This window comes from Pollachius pollachius (assembly GCF_949987615.1).
Source record: "Pollachius pollachius genome assembly, chromosome: 12".
Lineage (NCBI taxonomy): Eukaryota > Metazoa > Chordata > Actinopteri > Gadiformes > Gadidae > Pollachius > Pollachius pollachius.
In genome coordinates this window covers 9,783,971-9,802,734 of record NC_136945.1, presented here as the reverse complement: position 1 = coordinate 9,802,734, position 18,764 = coordinate 9,783,971, and the positions used below count along the sequence as shown (strand labels likewise).

Sequence of the window (18,764 nt, the reverse complement as noted above, 5' to 3'; positions counted from 1 at the left end):
ATCAGTCTTTGGTCTAGTCAAAGAATTTCACAAACATCAAAAGTTAACAAATAGACAGAAGGAGACATTTATTTTGGTAGGATTCCATATCTCATGTGATGTCATTTGTAATAAACCATTCCTCATCGTGTCCTGCCAATGCAATCCCTTATTATTAGCAATTTTACTATTCTGGTGTTAAAAAAAAAACACACCAGTAGATCTGATAGTAATCTCAACACTTTCCAACTAAGAATAAATAAAGATCTTTAAAATCAGACACCCCAGGGATAACAAGGATAATCAATGACTCCCATCACAATGGAATAAAAACAAATAAGGAGGCGTGGCTGTTTTGGATTCACAAAACGGCCAGCCCAAGCAGGTGACATCTTTAAGGCAAATATTTGAATACATGCTGAATATTTACTGTATATATACACATTTAATAGACATTATTCAATTCAACAGCTTCCATCTGCGACATGGGTAGATTTTCCAGTAGTTAAGAGTCGATCAGTACTGCACGGCCAACATGGATGACGGGTCAAGTTATTTGTGTTTTACCAATGTCGGCATGGTAAAACACAACATGACATGGCTGAGTAAAACAAGATGACGAGTCTATAACTTGGATCCAAAATGAAGGAAAACAATGACGTATTTTGTTCCCTGCTTCGGTGAGTCCATTGAAGGTGCAAATTGGTGTAAATTGTTGCCCATGTTCAACATATTCTTTTTAAGCTTCTTTTCCTTCTTCATAGTTTCCACAAGTAATTCAAAAAAAACTAGTTGATGTCAAGAGATTCCCGTCCTTATTGATATTGCCTGTAATCTCCAAAACCAGATGCAGCCATGGGGGCTGATGCAGGTTCTTCTGCAAATTGGGGACCTAGACGGAAGAAATGAAAATAAATGTTATTTTTTAGGATTAGAGATGTCCCTTTCCTTCCCTGGTTGGTCCTAGACGTCTGTAGAAAGAGGGTCCTTTACCCACAACCTTAACACAAAAATGTCTCCTTTATGGAGGCATCCCGAACATGCATACATATGCATTAAATACTCACAAATGGCCTTTAAAAAACATGTAACATTAAATTGCAACATTTCAGCTCAGTATTTAATTTCTTTTTTCATACATTCTTTATTTTTTATATTTATTTAGAATAAATTGTAACAACCAATTTCAGTAACTTTTTTTTTTCAAACTACACCATGTGTAGCTTTCCAAATGTCAAACAATTCATTTTAGTCCAAAGATTCCCATTTAAAAAGTGTCACCTGCCGTTTTCAGCACATCTCACAGAATAAACATGCTCATAGTCATTTCATAGTTTGTCATTTTTACATGCTGCCCTATACACTGTGTAATCTAAAACCAAAGCTGACATTTAGTCCAGTCAAAAGTACCAAACTTACCGGTAGGTATCTGTGACGAAGCAAATCTGGTAAGAAGTATTCCAGCGCCTTCTATCAGAGCCAGCAATATGCCTCCCATGGCAGCAGAACCGACCATGGCCACTGGTCCATCTGAGGAAGAAACAAAGTCCCAGCTGAACTCTTGAACAAACATCATTCTAATGTAAATAGAAATGTGCACAAGCTTTGTCATACATCGTTTTCTTGAACCGTTGCACCAGGTCTACTCACTTCTTGCAGCAAGAATAGCTCCGGTCATGGCTCCACTTGTAATTGAATTCCAGGGATCCTCTTTGCCTCGAACTTTCACGAGTCCACAGTCAATCATAGAAAACAGGCCTCCCCATACAGCAAAACTACCTGAAATCAGACAAACCAAAATCATGACAAGACAGCTAACATACATGCCTTGATAAAGGAACATCATTGACCTCGCTATGGATGTATTTTGGGAGAGATGTCACTTGATTACCTCCCAATTGTGGAGCTCTGGTGCGGATGGCAGTCATGCTACCCTTCATTCTGTGGTTCATTCCCTACAACGAAAGGGACATCTCATCAAGAAAGAAGTCTTATACAATTTAAAGTTTTGCTTTGACACACTAATGACATGCCACATAATATGCAGACATGCCCAATTCAATTCCCAAAGGATTGTTTTTTCCTTCTTATCCGTAGAGAACAAACAAATACACCCAAATTTGTTTGAATATAATCTAGTTTAGGCAACCCTACTCCCATTAGCGTTCTACTTATTAACTAAATGTATAGAGTGAAGCTCATTTAGTCCTTTAGCATGTGTGGGCATCACATGCTTTAACCCAAATAATAACTATTATCATTGTGTTTGTAAGTTTCCAATAGTCACATTAATAATTTAATTAAATAGAATAAATAAAAAAGAGCTTCGACACAACGTCCAAAAACTAGCGTAGGATAGTTTGCTCCGGGTTATTCCAAAGCAGGTTCTCCTCCTTTGGAATGTATGTGTGGTAGGCCTAGATCTAGTCGGTTGGCTTTTTAAAAAAAAGCCATGAGCATTTCTGAATTCTGTATTAGGAATATTTTTTGGATGGTTTTTAGGGCAAACTTGCATTATAGCATCAAAAAACCTGTGCAGTCTGACATGTGTTGTTTACACAAACTATGAGGCCATTCTTCTTGTTAATTGTATATGTACAGTCGGTTTTACAATATGTTTTCTGGTTAAAACTTACTGAAGGGGCATTTCTGAAGCCTTTGACAGCCTGAAAAATCCCACCACCAATGGCCCCCATTGTGAAGGCACCGCCACAATCGTCCACGATTCTCCAGGGACTAAAGGAAAAACAAACATACAGCTATATATGTGAGGTCCCTTGGCATTGACTCACACTGGTATGGTGAGGTTCGAGTGGTTATATAGGCATCAACTTTATCTCTGACCTCGGATACCAGCAGAAATTGTCTCCATATCGGAAATCATTGTAAACTGTAACAATGTTATAAAAGGACATAAACCAATGCAAGCATCCGATTCAGCTTTCGTCAATATGCAAAAATGTCAGCAGGTTGCACTGGATTTTGCCCACTGCATGTGTGAGCATATTACCAGTTCCATGCCAACAACATCATGTTTTAACAATTTCGAAACGTCTTACTAGACTTCCGATACATTATCAACAAAGATATTTTTAAAGTATTGAAGAAAAAACGTTGAGCAACACACTCAATGCAGTCAGACTCACTAAGTACTTATTATGTATAACTAGCAGTCTACAAACGTGGAAATGTCACAGTTTGAATAACTATTTAGTAGTTAAAATAGTGAAATGACTGGGATCACATGCTATTTCACTAATGAAATGGCATGTATAACAATGGTTGCTGAATATATAAGATATCCGACAAGGTCACTAGCAACGTGACTAGCGTTGACTTTCAATGCTCTGCTGGTAGAGCCCTGATGCTACATGCTGTTAGCATTGCAACCCAGGGTTGCCTCACTAAATGCTACAATACTAACAGATACTACTTTCAAAAGTATGAAATATGACTTCAATTGTCAATTTGTTCAACGCAAGAAGTGGGTCCTAATGGATTAAAACACATATTTTAAGTATTTATACAGCTCGTACCATGGCTCTCTTGCGTATTCCTCCATTTTGTTCTTCTGGTGTTCCGAAAGACGTCACGCTTAGCAATGTGACGTAAGAGCTTTGGGTGAAAGGGCTGTTACAAAACTGACGTTGTAGTTTTTCGCCAAAACAAACAAAAAGGTTATCATACAATTAAACCCAACGACAGAGTAAAAAAATAAATATAACTACAGTTAAAGAAGAAAAATATGTGACGCATCGACTGTAGGCCTACTAGATCATAAAATGACCATGATATGTCATCAGAGATCAAGGACACATGCTGAGTATTATGGCTCCTCTACCAGCAAGCCTACAGCCAGTTTGTTCTCCTTCGAAATGTGCTTTGCGGCGTTGTGACAGAGTAGCTATGCATCCCTGTCGTGAATTGCATCCCTGTCGTGATGTTTGGCCAAAATAAACTTAAAAATTAAATCAGTCAATAAAGGGACGTTTTATGATGCAAAGACACAGAAACAAAAAATATTTATGCACGTACATTTATCCTGTCCTTTAGTCAGAAGGGATGCAATTAAATAACAGAGGACTACACTTTATTGAAATTATTTGGTGAATGGAAAGTATTGAGATTTATATATTAACGCATTAAATAAATTACAAGATCCGTAATATCCGTTAAGAATAAAATAATTTAAGGATTTTGTGTTGAGAAGAACATATTTTATTTACACGCTTTCAAACTCAACTAGATACTTTTCTCTTCTCTTCTATTCCCTAACCCTAACAAAATCGCGAGGGGACAAGTTTCACAACAGGGGTGCAAATTATGACGCAACAGAAGCCACATGATTTGGTTTATAATTTGCTAACAATAAGTCGAGTCTAGAAGGGAAGGGAGCGGAGGGAGGAAACCCTCTTCCATATTGTATATTTGGACTGCAGTACCCATTTCAAACGCTAGGTATCAATGTTTCAGGCACAATTGGTGTCGTCGTCATGTGATGTGCCAAGGGTTGGTGTGACATCACAAATCTTGGTTGATGGGACATCTTTATGTTTTTGTGACATCACCTGCCAAAATCAGAAAGAGAATTTGTTTCTGGACACATTATTAGTAGTAGGCCTAGGTCTACAGTTGCTCTCAATTACAAAATGACCATCGATTTTTGTAGGGAAGGTGAAGATACATCAGGCCTCTTCTGAGACAGAACCAACAGGAGCGCTTCGATAGTCCAAGAAATTACTTCCTATGTCCTTTACCACTATTCCTTGACCTCGATAAAAACAGTCATGAGGTCAACGAAAGATGTAAAGGGGAAAAAAAAGACTGCACTTATGCTTATAAGTGCAGAAAACCATAACACACATGCTTATACCCGCATGTGTGTTATGGTTTTCGTTCATGCAGCCGTGGATGGAAAAATGGAAAACCCAGTGAAAAATATTATCTTACCAAGATTGGAATTGAAATAAAAAAAAATATGCCTATGGGCCACCAGTCAACAAGTGAAGCAAAATGGATGTCACAAAATGGTTGCTCATCCTCACCCACCTGTCCGACCATATTTATAGACATGAATTACAATTAGCCTGATTGCAGGTTGATAGTTTGTTTTCGTGAACGGCCAAATTGTGAGGTGCTTTAAATGTTCCTGTCGCAAGGAATCGGGGTACAATATAAATAATAATATTTCATGCTGTTTGGTGTTTATCAACTATTAACCAGCCATCTCCTTATGTTATTTTCCCTTCAGCCAAGATCTGGACTATTGGCCAGACTAGAGGAGACAGACCGCCGGCCCCACGGCACATACAAACAGTAAAGGAATGGGTTACAGAGTAAGTCTCCTTGGAGAAATGACCAAATATAGACATTTGGTGGATGCAGAGGCTGAGGCAAGGGGATGAATACATAAACTGGTCTGCTGCTGTCCTGCTCTCTTGCGCTCTCTCTCCCTCTCTCTGAATACTTAAACTAGCCTGTTATTATCCTGCTCTCCTTCTCATCCCGTCGCACCCTGATTATCCAAACACCTGGTATATCTGACGGGCTGATATGGTGACTTCCCTCCAGCCTGGAACATTACCGAGGTGAAAAAGCCACAGCAATCCAAACCAAATTATTCCTTTTGGGTAACACTATTGATTGATACTAATATATAATATAAAATATAACATATTTGTTTCTTTCCATTAATAATATACCTATATCTTTAACTGAAGACATACAGGCAGTCATAATAAAAGGCATGTTTGTGTGATTATACAAAATAAAACCATTCGTTACAATGTGCAATCATTGCCATCACCGCCATTTATATAACATTAGATCAGTTTGAGAAGCACATTCTGTTATAAGTACGACATAAGTCAAGATAAGACTTTGATAAACACATTATTTTATGTAAGAAGTATCTACAATATTCAATCTCCCAGCCTAAAAAAATACAGATATCAGTTTGGATGCTGAAAAAAAAAAATCTACTTCCTGATAAAGACTCAAATTCTATCCTGCAAGCTGTTATAATAGATCAGGAATCCACTGGGCAGTTATCCAATGTGTTGAACATTGCCTGAGATATTTTGAGATTCGGCATTGAGACACACTACAAACCTTGTTTCATTCCATCAATACGGTTACCCTGGCGCTGTAAGATTGTTAAACCTGTCAAATAGTTAGGAAAACCTGCTCTGCATTTATCTCTTCCCTGATCTACTTTCTAGAATTCCACATTTGTGCAGAATTTCAAGTAAAAAATTATGAACTGGTTTTCTCCCACAAATAAATATTTAGATCTAATTATTGCTCCGTTTATCTTTAGCTGGCTTTTATAGATTGAATCATTAAGCTATTTGTAAGTCTTATGTCATTCTTTATTCCCTCCACGCTCACATGTTTATTTTAATTACATGATCGGCTTCATATATTCAAGTGCAAATAAGAGGTAAAGCATAAATATGAATAGAAACAAAAAAGCAACCACAAACTCTTGACACTTGCTGCAGTTGAAGTCAACCCTGCATCACTCATCCTCCCTAGCATCGTATTGGTCCAGTGTTAGAGGGGAGGAAATCATTGTGAGGGCTTTTCTTTTCATACCATCCATTTGACTTTCTTTCTCTGCCTCCATGTATCCCACGGTTCAATTACATATAAAGAAATGCTACGACAGCATGGGAGGATGTTCATATTTAGAATCCTCTTGAAGGCTGGTGGCCAGATGTCAACCAGCATCATCCCTTTCTGGTGGCCTGTCAATTCCAATGGGAATTATTGCAACCACTTTGGCACTGGAACCTGCACAAAATAAAGAGACACATTAGTAAAATATAAGATGTGAATGTACGTCCGTTCTTACAAATCAATCCATATGCATATTTCACCTAACCTTTTTCAGTTGGACATTACCACCTCCTCTGATGGAGGCCAGCAGTTGGTCTCTTGTGTTTTTGCCACCTCCTGGGCTCTTTGCATCCATCTTCCTCCGTGAAACTGGTGTCAGGGAGTTCCTAAGGGAGTCCACGCCTAGCATGGGTGGAGGGGGAGGCGGAGGTCCACCCCCAGGTGGAGGTGGAGGTGGCGGTGGACCAGGGCTTCCTCCTACTCCACCTCTCTTGGGAGTGAGCTTTGGCGATGCCATGGGCGAGGGGATGGGAGAGGGTCTTGGAGAAGCCTTGGGCGTGCCTCTGAGAGACCCACCACCGCTACCAATCTTGGGTACTTCCAGCGCCCCCTTCTTTTCCCCATTGGCCTGGGCAAGCTTCTGCTCCTGCAGGCGTTTCTGTCTCTGCCGATCCATGTTGCGGCTTAGTATATTGGTCATGGTCATTCTGGGCCCTGCCAGCTCAAAGTGGTAGCCCAGCTTCAACAAGGTTGTGTTGTCTTTTAGAATTTTTGTCATCTCCATTTCTGTCTTGCCGCCACAAATGTGCCTCTGGTTGTGAAAGCGTAGCTCAGTCAGGGTGGCGTTGCGCTGCAGAGCCTGGATGATGGACATTATGCCCTTGGGGGTGAGAAGGTTAGAGTCAAGGTTTATGCTGGTGATGGTGTTGTTTTGGCGAAGGGTGCCAGCGATAGCATATGCAACGTGATCATCAGCCCGGCAGTTGGCCAAGGCAAATGTCTTTATGCATGTGTTCTTGTGCAGCGCTTCGGCGAACTGAATGAGTGTTTTGACCTTGATGACCTCTGAGTTATTGACGTTGAGCTCAAGGAGAGATGGGTCATTGTTTCGAACCTGCTCCATCTGTTCGTCGAACATGCTAGCGTCCTCGTCCTCCTCTTCCTCACCCTTGCTCTTAGGACTATTGATCCCGTCACAGTTGTTGAGAGTCGTACTTTCCTCGGCCTTGTTGGCTCTGGAACCTTTGTTGTTTTTGCTCTCGTCCCGGCCCTCCTTGCACTGGGTCTCCTCTACATCATTGTGTGCGTTTACTTTTTTCTCCTCTTTTGCCTTATCGTTTGTCTTCACTTCCTCATCAGTCTCTTTCTTTTTCTCTACCTTTTCGGCGTTCGTTTCAACACCGTCAACCTCAGCCTTCTCAGTCTTTTGCCGCTCAAGCTTTAATTTTGTTTGATCCTTTTCCCGACCGTTTTTCTCGTCTACCTGGCTTTCTGCCTTAGTCTGCTTCTCCAGCAACATGGAGACACGTCCCCGGGTTCTGACCTCCTCCTTTCTCTCTTTCTCCTTGCTGCCTTCTCTCTCGCTTTTCTCTCGAAGCTTGGATATGATGTCTTTGGTTTTGCTGTCATCCTTCCTCCTGGAGTCCTCTTTCTTCTCTTTCTCTAGGCTCTCCTTTTCTTTCTTCTCCTGCAACTTGGAGATCATGTCTTTGGTTTTGCTGCCTGTGCTCTCGCGGGCTTCCCTCCTGTCTTTTGGAACTTTGCTGTCCTCACATGTCTCTTTGGTGTCTCCTCGCACCTCGCTCCTCCTGCTGTATCTACTGGAGAGGCCCAGGGAATCCTCTTTGGAGCCCTCGGACGCTCCTCCTCGGCTGCTCCTGGTGCTGTCCAGCTTTGCGTCTCGCTCTGTCGAGACGCTGGCCTGTCTCTGTAGTCCTCCCCTCTTGTCTTCATTCCCCTCCTGGCTCAGGGCTGTCGTCCTCAGGCACTTCTGCTTCCGGCTCTCCTTCTTGGCATCAGCCTGTTGTGGGGTAGGAAGATGAACCTTTAGTGATGTACTAGAAGGTGTATTCACCTTCAGTAGGACCTTCAGTGTACCTTACTGTACCTGTACTATTATAAAAGGTATATTGACTTTAGAAGACATTTCATCAGATAGATAGATCGAAGGATGGATATAGTTGAATAGATATAGTTGGGTAGATGTATGTATGGATGGATAGACAGAGTAATGGTGGATAGATAGATAGATAGATAGGTAGACAGACAGACAGACAGACAGACAGACAGACAGACAGACAGACAGACAGACAGAAAGACAGATAGACAGATAGACAGATAGATAGATAGATAGATAGAAAGAAAGATAGAAAGAAGATCTCAGAGTGTGAGAGTGTAAACAGAGGACCCCACCACCTCCCCTTTCTTTCCCGGAAGACAAAAACAAAGTATGATGTAACCCATGATGTAACACCAAACCATGTTGTGGCATCTGCGGTTGTAATCCAGAGCCTTTATGAATGTCTCATCCTTACAATTAGTGACTGAACACACCTAAAAACCCACATGATACACTATGTGTGGGTTTCTTAGTGATTCACAAGACAGGGAACCATTTCCAAGCCCTACAGCGGTCCATCCAATGGGAGAGTCACTACAGACTAAGCGTTTGATTTGTGAGCACTCTGACTGTTTGGCCAAGACCACTGCAGACGTGTCCTTAAAAGGCAGCGAGCGTAGGAGTAATCACCCAAGGAATTCCATCAGACCGGGATTAAGAAGCTCCACAGGGCCATGGCTCTCAACTAAACACGTTAAATGTCAAGCCCCCAGCCCCCATGCCTCCTTCCATAACACTACCAGGGAAAACATGCTTATGTGAAAAGAGACGTATTGCTTAGTGGCCCAAAGCAGATACACAGATACCAATGGTGTTTGTGTGTTTGCTTACACTTCTCTTTGTGTTTACACCGTGTCTTTTTATACACCGAGGATGAGGGTATACTGAGGAGGGTGTAGAATGGCTGACAAGTGACCCTGGGGGGATGGGTTTTTTCCTGGCACAGAATCTCACCCCAGGAGGCCCAATATTAATGACGTGTTGGATATCCATGAGGTCCAGTTGTCCAAAGGCAGGGCAGTTGTTCAAAAGTGAAAACATATCTCATGGAAGCTATCATTTACATACCGAGAGGGCTGTGTAAAAAAATAAGATAATTTTACTGTGATTTATCATAATTTTGTGTCTTGTCAAAATACAATCTTCATTTGCTCTTAAGGTCTACTGGATAACAGTTGAAAAGGAAAAGACAACAGTTGCAAAGTAGTCTAACCTAGAGCCTTAACATTTGTGTATTTCTCAGCCACTAAGCAACATGTCTTTCTTCACTAACAATAAAGTGGGGGAAGCATAAAGGTCTCAGTGATGGTGTGACCATACCTCCATCGATGGCTCCCTGGGACCCAGCCTGCCCTCAGGATCATTCTCTGTCCGACCGCTCGCCTTAGAGTGAGGGGCCCCGAGAGACGGGTTCTCCCCTTGGGCGAGGAGCTTCCCTGCCTCGCTGGCCGGGTCGGGAGCCTTCATCATGTCCTTCTCCAGCTCCTCCACCTCCTCGGGGGAGAGGGTGGACAGCAGGTTGTCCAGGTCCGGATCCTCGCTCACCTGCCGCCCCGTGCGGGTCAAGCCTCTGATCTTCCTGCTGGACATGGTGGTCTAGAAAGTGGACGTTAGGACTCCGATAGAGAGAGAAAAAACCTGAGTTGTTGAAAAGTGATAGTTGATGTGGATTCTGGTGGTTACTTTGAGTAGATCTCTGTTAAAAAATAAAAAACGAAACTTTGGTGTTGTTATTTGTGGCTCCTATAGGCCAATGGTGTCCTGTCGTCCAGTCCTGCTGACCAAGAAGCCACCAGAGGCATCAATCCCTGTGCAAAGAGGCCGGGCTCGGAGGAGGCTGCCTTCCAGATCGGGACAGCAGTGGCGGACTGCACAAGCCTCACATCCTCAAAGTGGACTGTGTGCCTGGGACATTCTTAGGAATCCTGTAAAAGTGCATGTCCATATTTAGTCCAGTGTACATAGTCCTTTAAAGGCAACGGGGAGGGCCAGCGTTTACAAAGAAGGCAGAGCCTGGCACTGCACAGCGAGACTTCCTATTACATAAATCAAATTGTTGTTATTTTCTTGTTATTTTCAGGAGACTTTTGTGATTATGTCCTTATTAAAGGCTCAGATAGGTTTTTTTCAACTAAGATAATTTAGGCTTTAGGAGTGCGAGTTCATTACTTACGTCCTCTTAACAGGAATGTACTTTAAAGTAAATGGCATTGAATAACAAAGATGTTTGTGCTTTTTACAAATACACTTAAGTAGATAATATAAATGGGTAAGAAGACATTGTTTGGTCATTCTACATACTACAAGAAACTGAAAAAAAGATTAACTAAATAGGCCTGTTTCAAACTGAACATAGATTAGCTAATAATTACAGACATCTAGTGGACAAAGATATATTATACACACACACACACACCTACACACACACACAAACAAGTAAGACAAGTCTTTTGTACATTCCATGTTAGATTTATTTTTAATAATAATAAAAAATATTACAATATATTGCAATATCTCACCATCCATATGACATAAGACAAAAGCCATAGCAAGACCATGATATTGCAATCAGTCTCAGTTCCATCAACACACTCATAGAGTTGGTCAGAAGCACAAAATTAACAGAAACACGTTTAAGCAAATTGATGTCAATCTTTACCAGCATCTTAAAAAGTAAAGTCCAGTGGAATCTTTGTGCTTTACAACGGCCTATAAATATATACATATGAACAAAACAATTTCCATCTCATTCACATTTGTCCTGAGACAATACGCTGCAATAGCTCTCAGGGGAAGCATTCTTTGAACTTTATTTAATTATTTGCAATTGGCCTTTACTTTATACTGTTCTACAAATTAATTAAATACATAGAGAAAAGGTTATCTCTTTCGAACATGTACCATATTTGCCCTTTGATGCAAACAACAATAGCCGTATTCAATACTTGGGGCCTGAATAAACATAATCCAGTTATATTCTCATGGAGGGCTATACATATTGCATTAATAACTGTACAACACATGCTTAGAACATCATGTTTAACATTCAAGCATTTACAAGGGGGCCACAACACCGGAGCAAAAGGGATGTTAACAAAGATCACCTCTGGTAGCGGGTTGGGGAAACTGCTGCTGCTGTGTGTGAACTGACCACCTTGAACTGTATCTATACCATCTTTAACCATAGTTAATAAAATATATGAGGGTGTATGTATGTGTGTGCATGTGTGTGTGTGTGGGGGGGGGTTCACCATACTTTTTGGGTTTGTAGAGGAGGAATCGGTTGACAGTAAGATGAGAATAACTAATATAATACAATAGTCAACCAAATGTACAACCTCATCATAAATATACACTTCCTCATGTTACGCTGTTAAGAGCCTTTTAGACGCATGTTACAATATCATCAAATATGCAGTGGTTTGATTGACTAAATTGCATGGAAAAAAGTTAATAAACCTATTTATCTTTCTTTTGATATGGTCGTGTAAGGCAAGATATCATGTGTGTATTTTAATAAAGTAGCATCACCAGCGACTTCACTGACTGATATGTTACAAGAAATACACAGATTTAACGGATTCACACAAAAAAGTGTCTTTCAAAATGAACATCCCATTTCATTGTAACAACAATTATGGCAAACACTGGTTTTTAATGGTTATGGCTGGAATGTGAGGGAGACAACATTTATCTTCCAGCTAACATGCACAATGAGGTGAAGAAAACAATTAGACGGATGAACATAATAGGCTACAGCCAGGCTAACTGTCAAAATTCATATGGAAGACGGGGTGAAATTCAGCTGCCGAGTACATTTTCATCATGTGTGAACTGAAGTGAATCGTCTGACAAACCGTTTCCCATCCAAATTAGGAGTGTCATAGAAAAAAACAATAAATAGAGTATAGAACATTCCTTATGTTAGTGTGCGTTGCATTCCCTTCAGCGATCCACATTTCTCATGAATAAATATGCTAGCTAAGACATCGCTGATTAGTGATGAAATGTGACCTTTGGCAGCCATCATATCAAATGTGTTCAACCAGGGCAAGAAGGTCAAGCATTATTTGTTGAATTTCAACAGTTTAAATTAAAAAACCTCACCAAAATAGGGTGTTGTTTTGCTACCTTCATTCAGAAGGCCTAACCCCACACTCTGGCCTGTTCTGAGGCTGCTCGTTTCTGCTGTTAACTTGTCACTAAAGGATCACATGACTCAAACACACCAGGACGGGGCTACTATGAAAATGACCAAAAGAACTTCCCCTGGTTATCTTCAAACTGCTGCTAGTAAAGCTGTGTGTGTTTTATCCTCTCAAACAGTCACTGCCCCTGCTGTGTGTGTGTGTGTGTGTGTGTGTGTGTGTGTGTGTGCGTCTGTGTGTGTTTATAAATGACCAGGGTACTGTGGTGGAGAGTAAGGTGGAGGAGCTGAAAAAAATACAAGTGCAAATTCAATATTCATGTCATGTATATATCTTTTTGTATTAAAAAAATATATTATTTGGTTTGATTCAAAGAATCAAGCCTGAGGAAAGAAGGAAATCCTTATATTAGTTGAGCCATCATAGAGTGTCCAGCAGGACTTTTTTTTTGTGTTAGTACTTGCTTTCCGTTAGACGATTCCGTTCACTTGCAGAATTACAGCAGCATAACTCCTGTTCATTTTAGGGGAATCCACCTTTAATTACTTTCCAAAGATTTTGAATTATTTGGCTACCTGTGTTACACAGGTTGACAGGTTACTCTCAGCTGACAGATTACACTCTGAGTATACTACCAAGTAGGGATGGCGAAAATGTAAAATATTCTTGAGCGGACACCGAGCCACATTAACCGGTTCATACCGGTTAACCGATCAGATTAAAATGTGCCATTTGAAATAACAGCCATTTCGAGCCGCGCTAGCCGCCTGCTATTTCGTATCTCTCTCCCGTTCTGCCTCCAATTCACATACACACACTCTCCAAGTGAGAGGCAGTGGCTCTAACCGCGGCACGACCTGTGTTTGAATTGAAACGCATGCTTACTGCAAGTTGACCATGTGTAGAGAGCGGGCTTGAACGCCCACAACAATGGTCTGATATGGCGCTGACCTCGTTGAGACCCTGCGCGGGATTCACCAGGGGCCAATCGGAAGAGGGCAGTGTTAGGAGCTCATTTGAAACATTGCCACAGCTCATTTAAGAAAATAACAGTTCCGAATAGACGCCGCTTGTTTCGTTTGGAGGAGACGGAAAAATTGAGGGTGAGGGATTATTTTCACTTCACACAAAAAGATCTTGGAATGAGATGGCTAACTTTAGTTTTATAGCGTTGAGTCTACTGTCCATAATAATTTAGAGATCATATTCTCCGCCGCTCGCATGCGGGAATAATTAAGACTTGAGGATAAATTAAACAGTGGGCTAGAGACGCGGTGTCCGACCAACTTCCAATAAGTCACCTCATCTGATCATCTTTTTTTTCTTATTATTTTTTACCGACAAGCGACAATTTTGATCGGTTTAAGTTGATACGGTCAACCATCTGTCAAACGGTCATCGGTAAACATCCCTACTACCAAGCCATGAGCAGCTGATAACATTATCACATCACAGGCACCCTTATAATCACAGATCCGAAAATAATGCGGCCTTTCTTTGTGTTTGCAGACAAACTACATCTGGTGTTGTTACTAGCTCTCCTTTTAAATAAGTCACCATTCAGAACACATTGGGAATCTTTGGATAGTAATTAACAGTGTATTCCCCTCACGTGAACATTAGCTGGGCTCCTTTAACTCTGAGGGTCAATGGAAGCTGCTAACAGATGGCAAATACTAACGCAGTGAACCGCCTTTCTGGACACAAACGTCGGAAACCGGGTAAGACGTTAACGGTATTTTACAGTTACAGTATCAATCATATTGTATGATACATCATTAGAGAAGAGAAGACTCTGTGCTCATCTTACCCTGACCGTAGGTGGGGTCCATCATGGGGTACGGGGGGTAGGGGCCTGGCTGCATCATGGGGTACTGCGGGGGCATGCCGGGGTACTGGGGTGCAGCTGCGTAACCCGGATGGGGGTAGTCGGAGGGTCCCAGCGGCTTTCCATACGCGTCATACATGCGCTCGGCGGGATAGCTGGCCATGGGAATGTGCTGGGCTGAAATAAATCAAGTCATAACCAGGATTATTAATAATAAATATGTAGCAGAGCTACAACAGTTGCTTTTGATTCATACGTGTGTGTGTGTGTGTGTGTGTGTGTGTGTGTGTGTGTGTGTGTGTGTGTGTGTGTGTGGCCATCCTAAGCTGGGTTTACACTATTTTGGAGCAATTTGAAGTCGGACAGATAATAATAATAATGGATTGAATTTATATAGCGCTTTTCTAGACACTCAAAGACGCTTTACAGTGATGGGGGGACCTCACTAACCACCACCAGTGTGTAGCACCCACTTGGGTGATGCATGGCAGCCAATCTGCGCCAGAACGCTCACCACACACCAGCTTGAGGTGGAGAGGGAGGGAATTAATGAGTCAATTGTACAGGAGGATTATTAGGAGGCCAGATTGAATGAGCCTGGTTGGGCCAGGACACCCCTACTCTTTGCGATAAGTACCCTGGGATCTTTTATGACCACAGTGAGTCAGGACCTCGGTTTTACGTACCCTCCGAAGGACGGCGCCTTCCACAGCACAGTGGCCCCGTCACTGCACTGGGGCATCGGGATTGATGTTAAGGCCAGAGGGAAGAGTGCCCCCTATTGGCCACCACCCGACACCACTTACACCACCTGGTATTCCCAGGCAGTCTCCCATCCAAGTACTAACCTCACCCGACCCTGCTTAGCTTGCGAGATCAGACGAGATTGGGCGTGTCCATGGTGGTAAGGCCGTTAAGATATGGGAATTTTCTGCTGAAGTTGGGCCAATAGTAGTAGTAGTAGAGTTATTTGGTGAGTGTGTGTAAGTAAAACACACGCAAGTTACTTTATACGCTAGTCCCAGCTTCATATTTAGATTTGTATGAAGTCTTTCCACAATCAATCGGCACGTGTCAAACTTCATTCAACGTGCACTGCTCCCAACAGCGTTTGGTGATGGTTTAGATTGAACAGAGGTTGCGGTGTGGGGGGCTCCAGCATTACCGTCGTACGGCGTCCGACCTCTCTGCTGCCGGCGCTGGTAGAGGTAGCAGCAGGAGCACATGAAGCAGCACACCATGGTGGCGATGATGGCTACAAACAGCAGGATGGACGAGGCGATCCCAAATATGGTGTTGGGGCTGTAGTCAGAAGAAGAAAGAGTGAGCGGGATATAGAGAGGAGAGTTGGGGATAGCGAGGGGAGTCAGGGATAGAGAGAGATGGAAAGGTGTTAGAGCTCTGACTTTAGCTTGATCTCTAAAAAGACATTTCAACACCGCTGTTTTCTACACGGCCTTGCTCTGCGTGCTAATAAGAACAAAAGAAGCCTCCTTCATCTTGTTTCACGGACAAGCCTTACAATCACTTTCTTGTTGTTTGGAGTATGTATAACACTAATGTTACTGTACTGCAGTGTCTCTGATTGTGAGCCAACCGTGGTGAGGTAAGTAGGACTTCAAGGACAACAACACACTGAGCATGGGCAGGGTGAATATGAAGGAGACTGCTTGGGCAGATAATGCCAGCACACAAGAACGCTGTCAAATCGCTTCCTAGAACTCGTTTTTTTAATATTCTGGATTTATGTGTTGTGATCTATTTATAATTAAATCTTATTTTTATCCTTACTTCATCGAATCTGTTATATTACATTATGATATTTATCTATCATTTTGGAAGCATCCTTTGAGCATTTATGCTTTTCATTTTGTGTGTACATTTTTTTTTTACTGGTACAACAATATTGTTTATCAGTACTGATTGTGAATGTTTTCAGACTTGGGGAGAAAATAACCAAGCAGCTGTTGCTTAGTGTGAATTCTCTCAACTCACACACGGGGACCTCTGTTGTTAGAGACTGAGTCTGTAAAAGGATGAAATATACCGAGTACTACTGAGAAAAAGATGCACTATATAAACCTGTTTTTTCAGAACAAGTACAATTGCTTATTTGGTAATAATCCCAAAACGCTTCACAACTGCGTCGAACCCTCCGCGTGGTCATTGTGTTTCGTCAACGTGGAATGATAACTGAGCATTTATGATATAAAATGATGGATGGCTACAGCATAATAGGCTGCAGACCTTTTGTTATTCTTAATGTTTTTTTTGCTATTTTAGTCTATAGCTTCAATCCCGCTTTTTATTTGACTGGATTGCAAATCCCTCTCCTGATTGCCTTCCAAATGACTTGATAGTGTTCTTAAATAAGCAAAGCAGCATATGTTAAATTCATGGTATATAATGCGTCAAATATAGCATCATGGTTGTTTGCATTTATATAAATTATTAACGAATGACATGTTTTTGTGGTCCCCAAAGCGACTGATGCACAACATTTGGTCTCTATGTAGAGTCAGGGGCGGTAGCAGCACCTGAACTGGAAGAGCATGCAGCGTTTCTGCTCCCTCTCAGTGATCATCTTGAAGGCATCCAGGCAGCAGTAGCGCCGGTTGCAGTTCCCACAGCAGAAGGTGATCAGGGGGCAGTCAAAGCCGTTGTGCCAGGTGCCGTTCTTGTCCACGTACCATAGGCAATCCTCATTGGCCCCCACTGGAACGCACACATCATCAAGGGTGAACAAGGAATTATCAGGACCGCATACGTTTTTTTTTTGTGAAAAGGTAAACAAAGAAGGTTGTCTATTGAAACGGTCAATAAAGAACTTGAAACAGCTATGAGTAACTGTAAAATGTTGAACATTTATATATATTCAAGAGTTAAACTACATTTTCCAGCAGTACAAAATAACATGCAATAGATAGAATTTTCCTTTATAATAGGAATTGTATATTATGCAATCAACACTGCCTGTAAAATGTAAACAAGATTAACTCACTGACTCATAAGATGTGACCAAGGGCAGTTATATATAGGTCATACTATTATTGTAGTCTCTGAATAGGCTATTTGTGTATAGCCGTCCAATGGATTTCTATAGTAGACCATTCCTAATGCATATATTGTACACATAGAGTAGGCTTTTGTATTTGCCTTAGGCTTCTTTAAGAGTCGAACAGGGATACAAAGTGAAATTTCGCCAATGGTTAATAAGCTATATACCAATAGGCTATAAGAAATCCTACGTTGTTGTATCCTGGTGCTGTACAAAATGCATGCTGTTAACTGAAAATTGCGCGCTTTATTGTGCATTGTCTTCACTGAAACGCAACCTGTTAATTATAGACCAATAACAAACATGTCCCCAGGATTCATCACAAAGCGTCTGAAAATAAAACATAATCCAGAGTGTGGAGCACCTTGACTCAATGTGTGGATGAATGAACAGAAGGCGGTATCGTGGGAATCAGAACAATATCACTGTTGTGGACTGGTATGTGCGATATCTCGCAAGTACTGCGGCCTGGCTGTTGAGACATAATCTTACCCGGGGTAGTAGCGAGGACGATGGTGAGCACTGCTAATACCAATGGAACCAGGGACATGTTGCCCGTTAAGGAGAACATCTTCACGCAAGAGGATCACACTGAAATAACCCCCCAATAAGTGGATCGTCCTACTATACAGCGGTTAATTTACTTCCAGTTGCAGTCGTTGTTGGTCATACTCCTTGCCTAGCAATTGCGCATCAAATTAGACAAATATTTGGCTATGAGAAATTGGACCATCGAGTGACATCCATGGAGCTCCAGTGACGCCATCTACCCATCCACCCGATCCTGCCCGAGCGTCATGGCGGAGACTTGACTCTGGTCATAGCGCCCCCACGCCGGGACTGGCAGAAAGCAGAATATTACCAGGTCTGATTTACCTAATTGACAAAGATATTTTTTCTATTTTAGAGTTTCATTTACTCACCACTACAATTGTATCGATCTAACTTGTATTATATATACACTTGAGTGAGCAAAAAGGCATTGTATTTAGCTAAAAGTGAACATATATA

The 18,764-nt window shown here is 41.7% G+C and overlaps 3 protein-coding genes across 3 annotated transcripts; all 3 read right to left on the bottom strand.

The window, feature by feature from the left end:
• Positions 1–49: 49 nt before the first annotated feature.
• On the bottom strand, positions 50–3,567 carry timm17a (translocase of inner mitochondrial membrane 17 homolog A (yeast)). Its single transcript, XM_079748396.1, has 6 exons — positions 3,516–3,567; positions 2,616–2,715; positions 1,871–1,934; positions 1,630–1,758; positions 1,399–1,509; positions 50–871 (listed from the first exon to the last, which is right to left on the bottom strand). The coding sequence occupies exons 1-6, from the start codon at positions 3,539–3,541 to the stop codon at positions 795–797; spliced, it is 507 nt and encodes a 168-aa protein (XP_079604522.1). The 5' UTR covers positions 3,542–3,567; the 3' UTR covers positions 50–794.
• Positions 3,568–5,817: 2,250 nt separating this feature from the next.
• lmod1b (leiomodin 1b (smooth muscle)) lies at positions 5,818–10,596 on the bottom strand. The gene is made up of 3 exons (XM_079748496.1): positions 10,040–10,596; positions 6,866–8,620; positions 5,818–6,774 (listed from the first exon to the last, which is right to left on the bottom strand). Exons 1-3 carry the CDS (start codon positions 10,307–10,309, stop codon positions 6,748–6,750), a joined length of 2,052 nt encoding a protein of 683 aa, XP_079604622.1. The 5' UTR covers positions 10,310–10,596; the 3' UTR covers positions 5,818–6,747.
• Positions 10,597–12,728: 2,132 nt separating this feature from the next.
• shisa4 (shisa family member 4) lies at positions 12,729–18,524 on the bottom strand. Its single transcript, XM_079747372.1, has 5 exons — positions 18,246–18,524; positions 17,233–17,410; positions 15,861–15,997; positions 14,678–14,872; positions 12,729–13,153 (listed from the first exon to the last, which is right to left on the bottom strand). Exons 1-5 carry the CDS (start codon positions 18,322–18,324, stop codon positions 13,110–13,112), a joined length of 633 nt encoding a protein of 210 aa, XP_079603498.1. The 5' UTR covers positions 18,325–18,524; the 3' UTR covers positions 12,729–13,109.
• Positions 18,525–18,764: the final 240 nt, after the last annotated feature.

What these genes read in the sequence shown, in the direction of transcription:
- shisa4 (XM_079747372.1), bottom strand. Translation starts at nt 18,324, where the DNA reads ATGTTCTCCTTAACGGGCAACATGTCCCTGGTTCCATTGGTATTAGCA. An exon ending in TGCATGCTCTTCCAGTTCAG is followed by an intron (nt 15,998 to 17,232) that starts GTGCTGCTACCG and finishes TTCTGACTACAG; the next exon opens with CCCCAACACCATATTTGGGA. An exon ending in AGGTCGGACGCCGTACGACG is followed by an intron (nt 14,873 to 15,860) that starts GTAATGCTGGAG and finishes GATTTATTTCAG; the next exon opens with CCCAGCACATTCCCATGGCC.
- lmod1b (XM_079748496.1), bottom strand. Translation starts at nt 10,309, where the DNA reads ATGTCCAGCAGGAAGATCAGAGGCTTGACCCGCACGGGGCGGCAGGTG. An exon ending in CCAGGGAGCCATCGATGGAG is followed by an intron (nt 8,621 to 10,039) that starts GTATGGTCACAC and finishes ACCCCACAACAG; the next exon opens with GCTGATGCCAAGAAGGAGAG. An exon ending in GTAATGTCCAACTGAAAAAG is followed by an intron (nt 6,775 to 6,865) that starts GTTAGGTGAAAT and finishes TATTTTGTGCAG; the next exon opens with GTTCCAGTGCCAAAGTGGTT.
- timm17a (XM_079748396.1), bottom strand. Translation starts at nt 3,541, where the DNA reads ATGGAGGAATACGCAAGAGAGCCATG. An exon ending in GAATACGCAAGAGAGCCATG is followed by an intron (nt 2,716 to 3,515) that starts GTACGAGCTGTA and finishes TTTTTCCTTTAG; the next exon opens with TCCCTGGAGAATCGTGGACG. An exon ending in AGCTATTCTTGCTGCAAGAA is followed by an intron (nt 1,510 to 1,629) that starts GTGAGTAGACCT and finishes TTTCTTCCTCAG; the next exon opens with ATGGACCAGTGGCCATGGTC.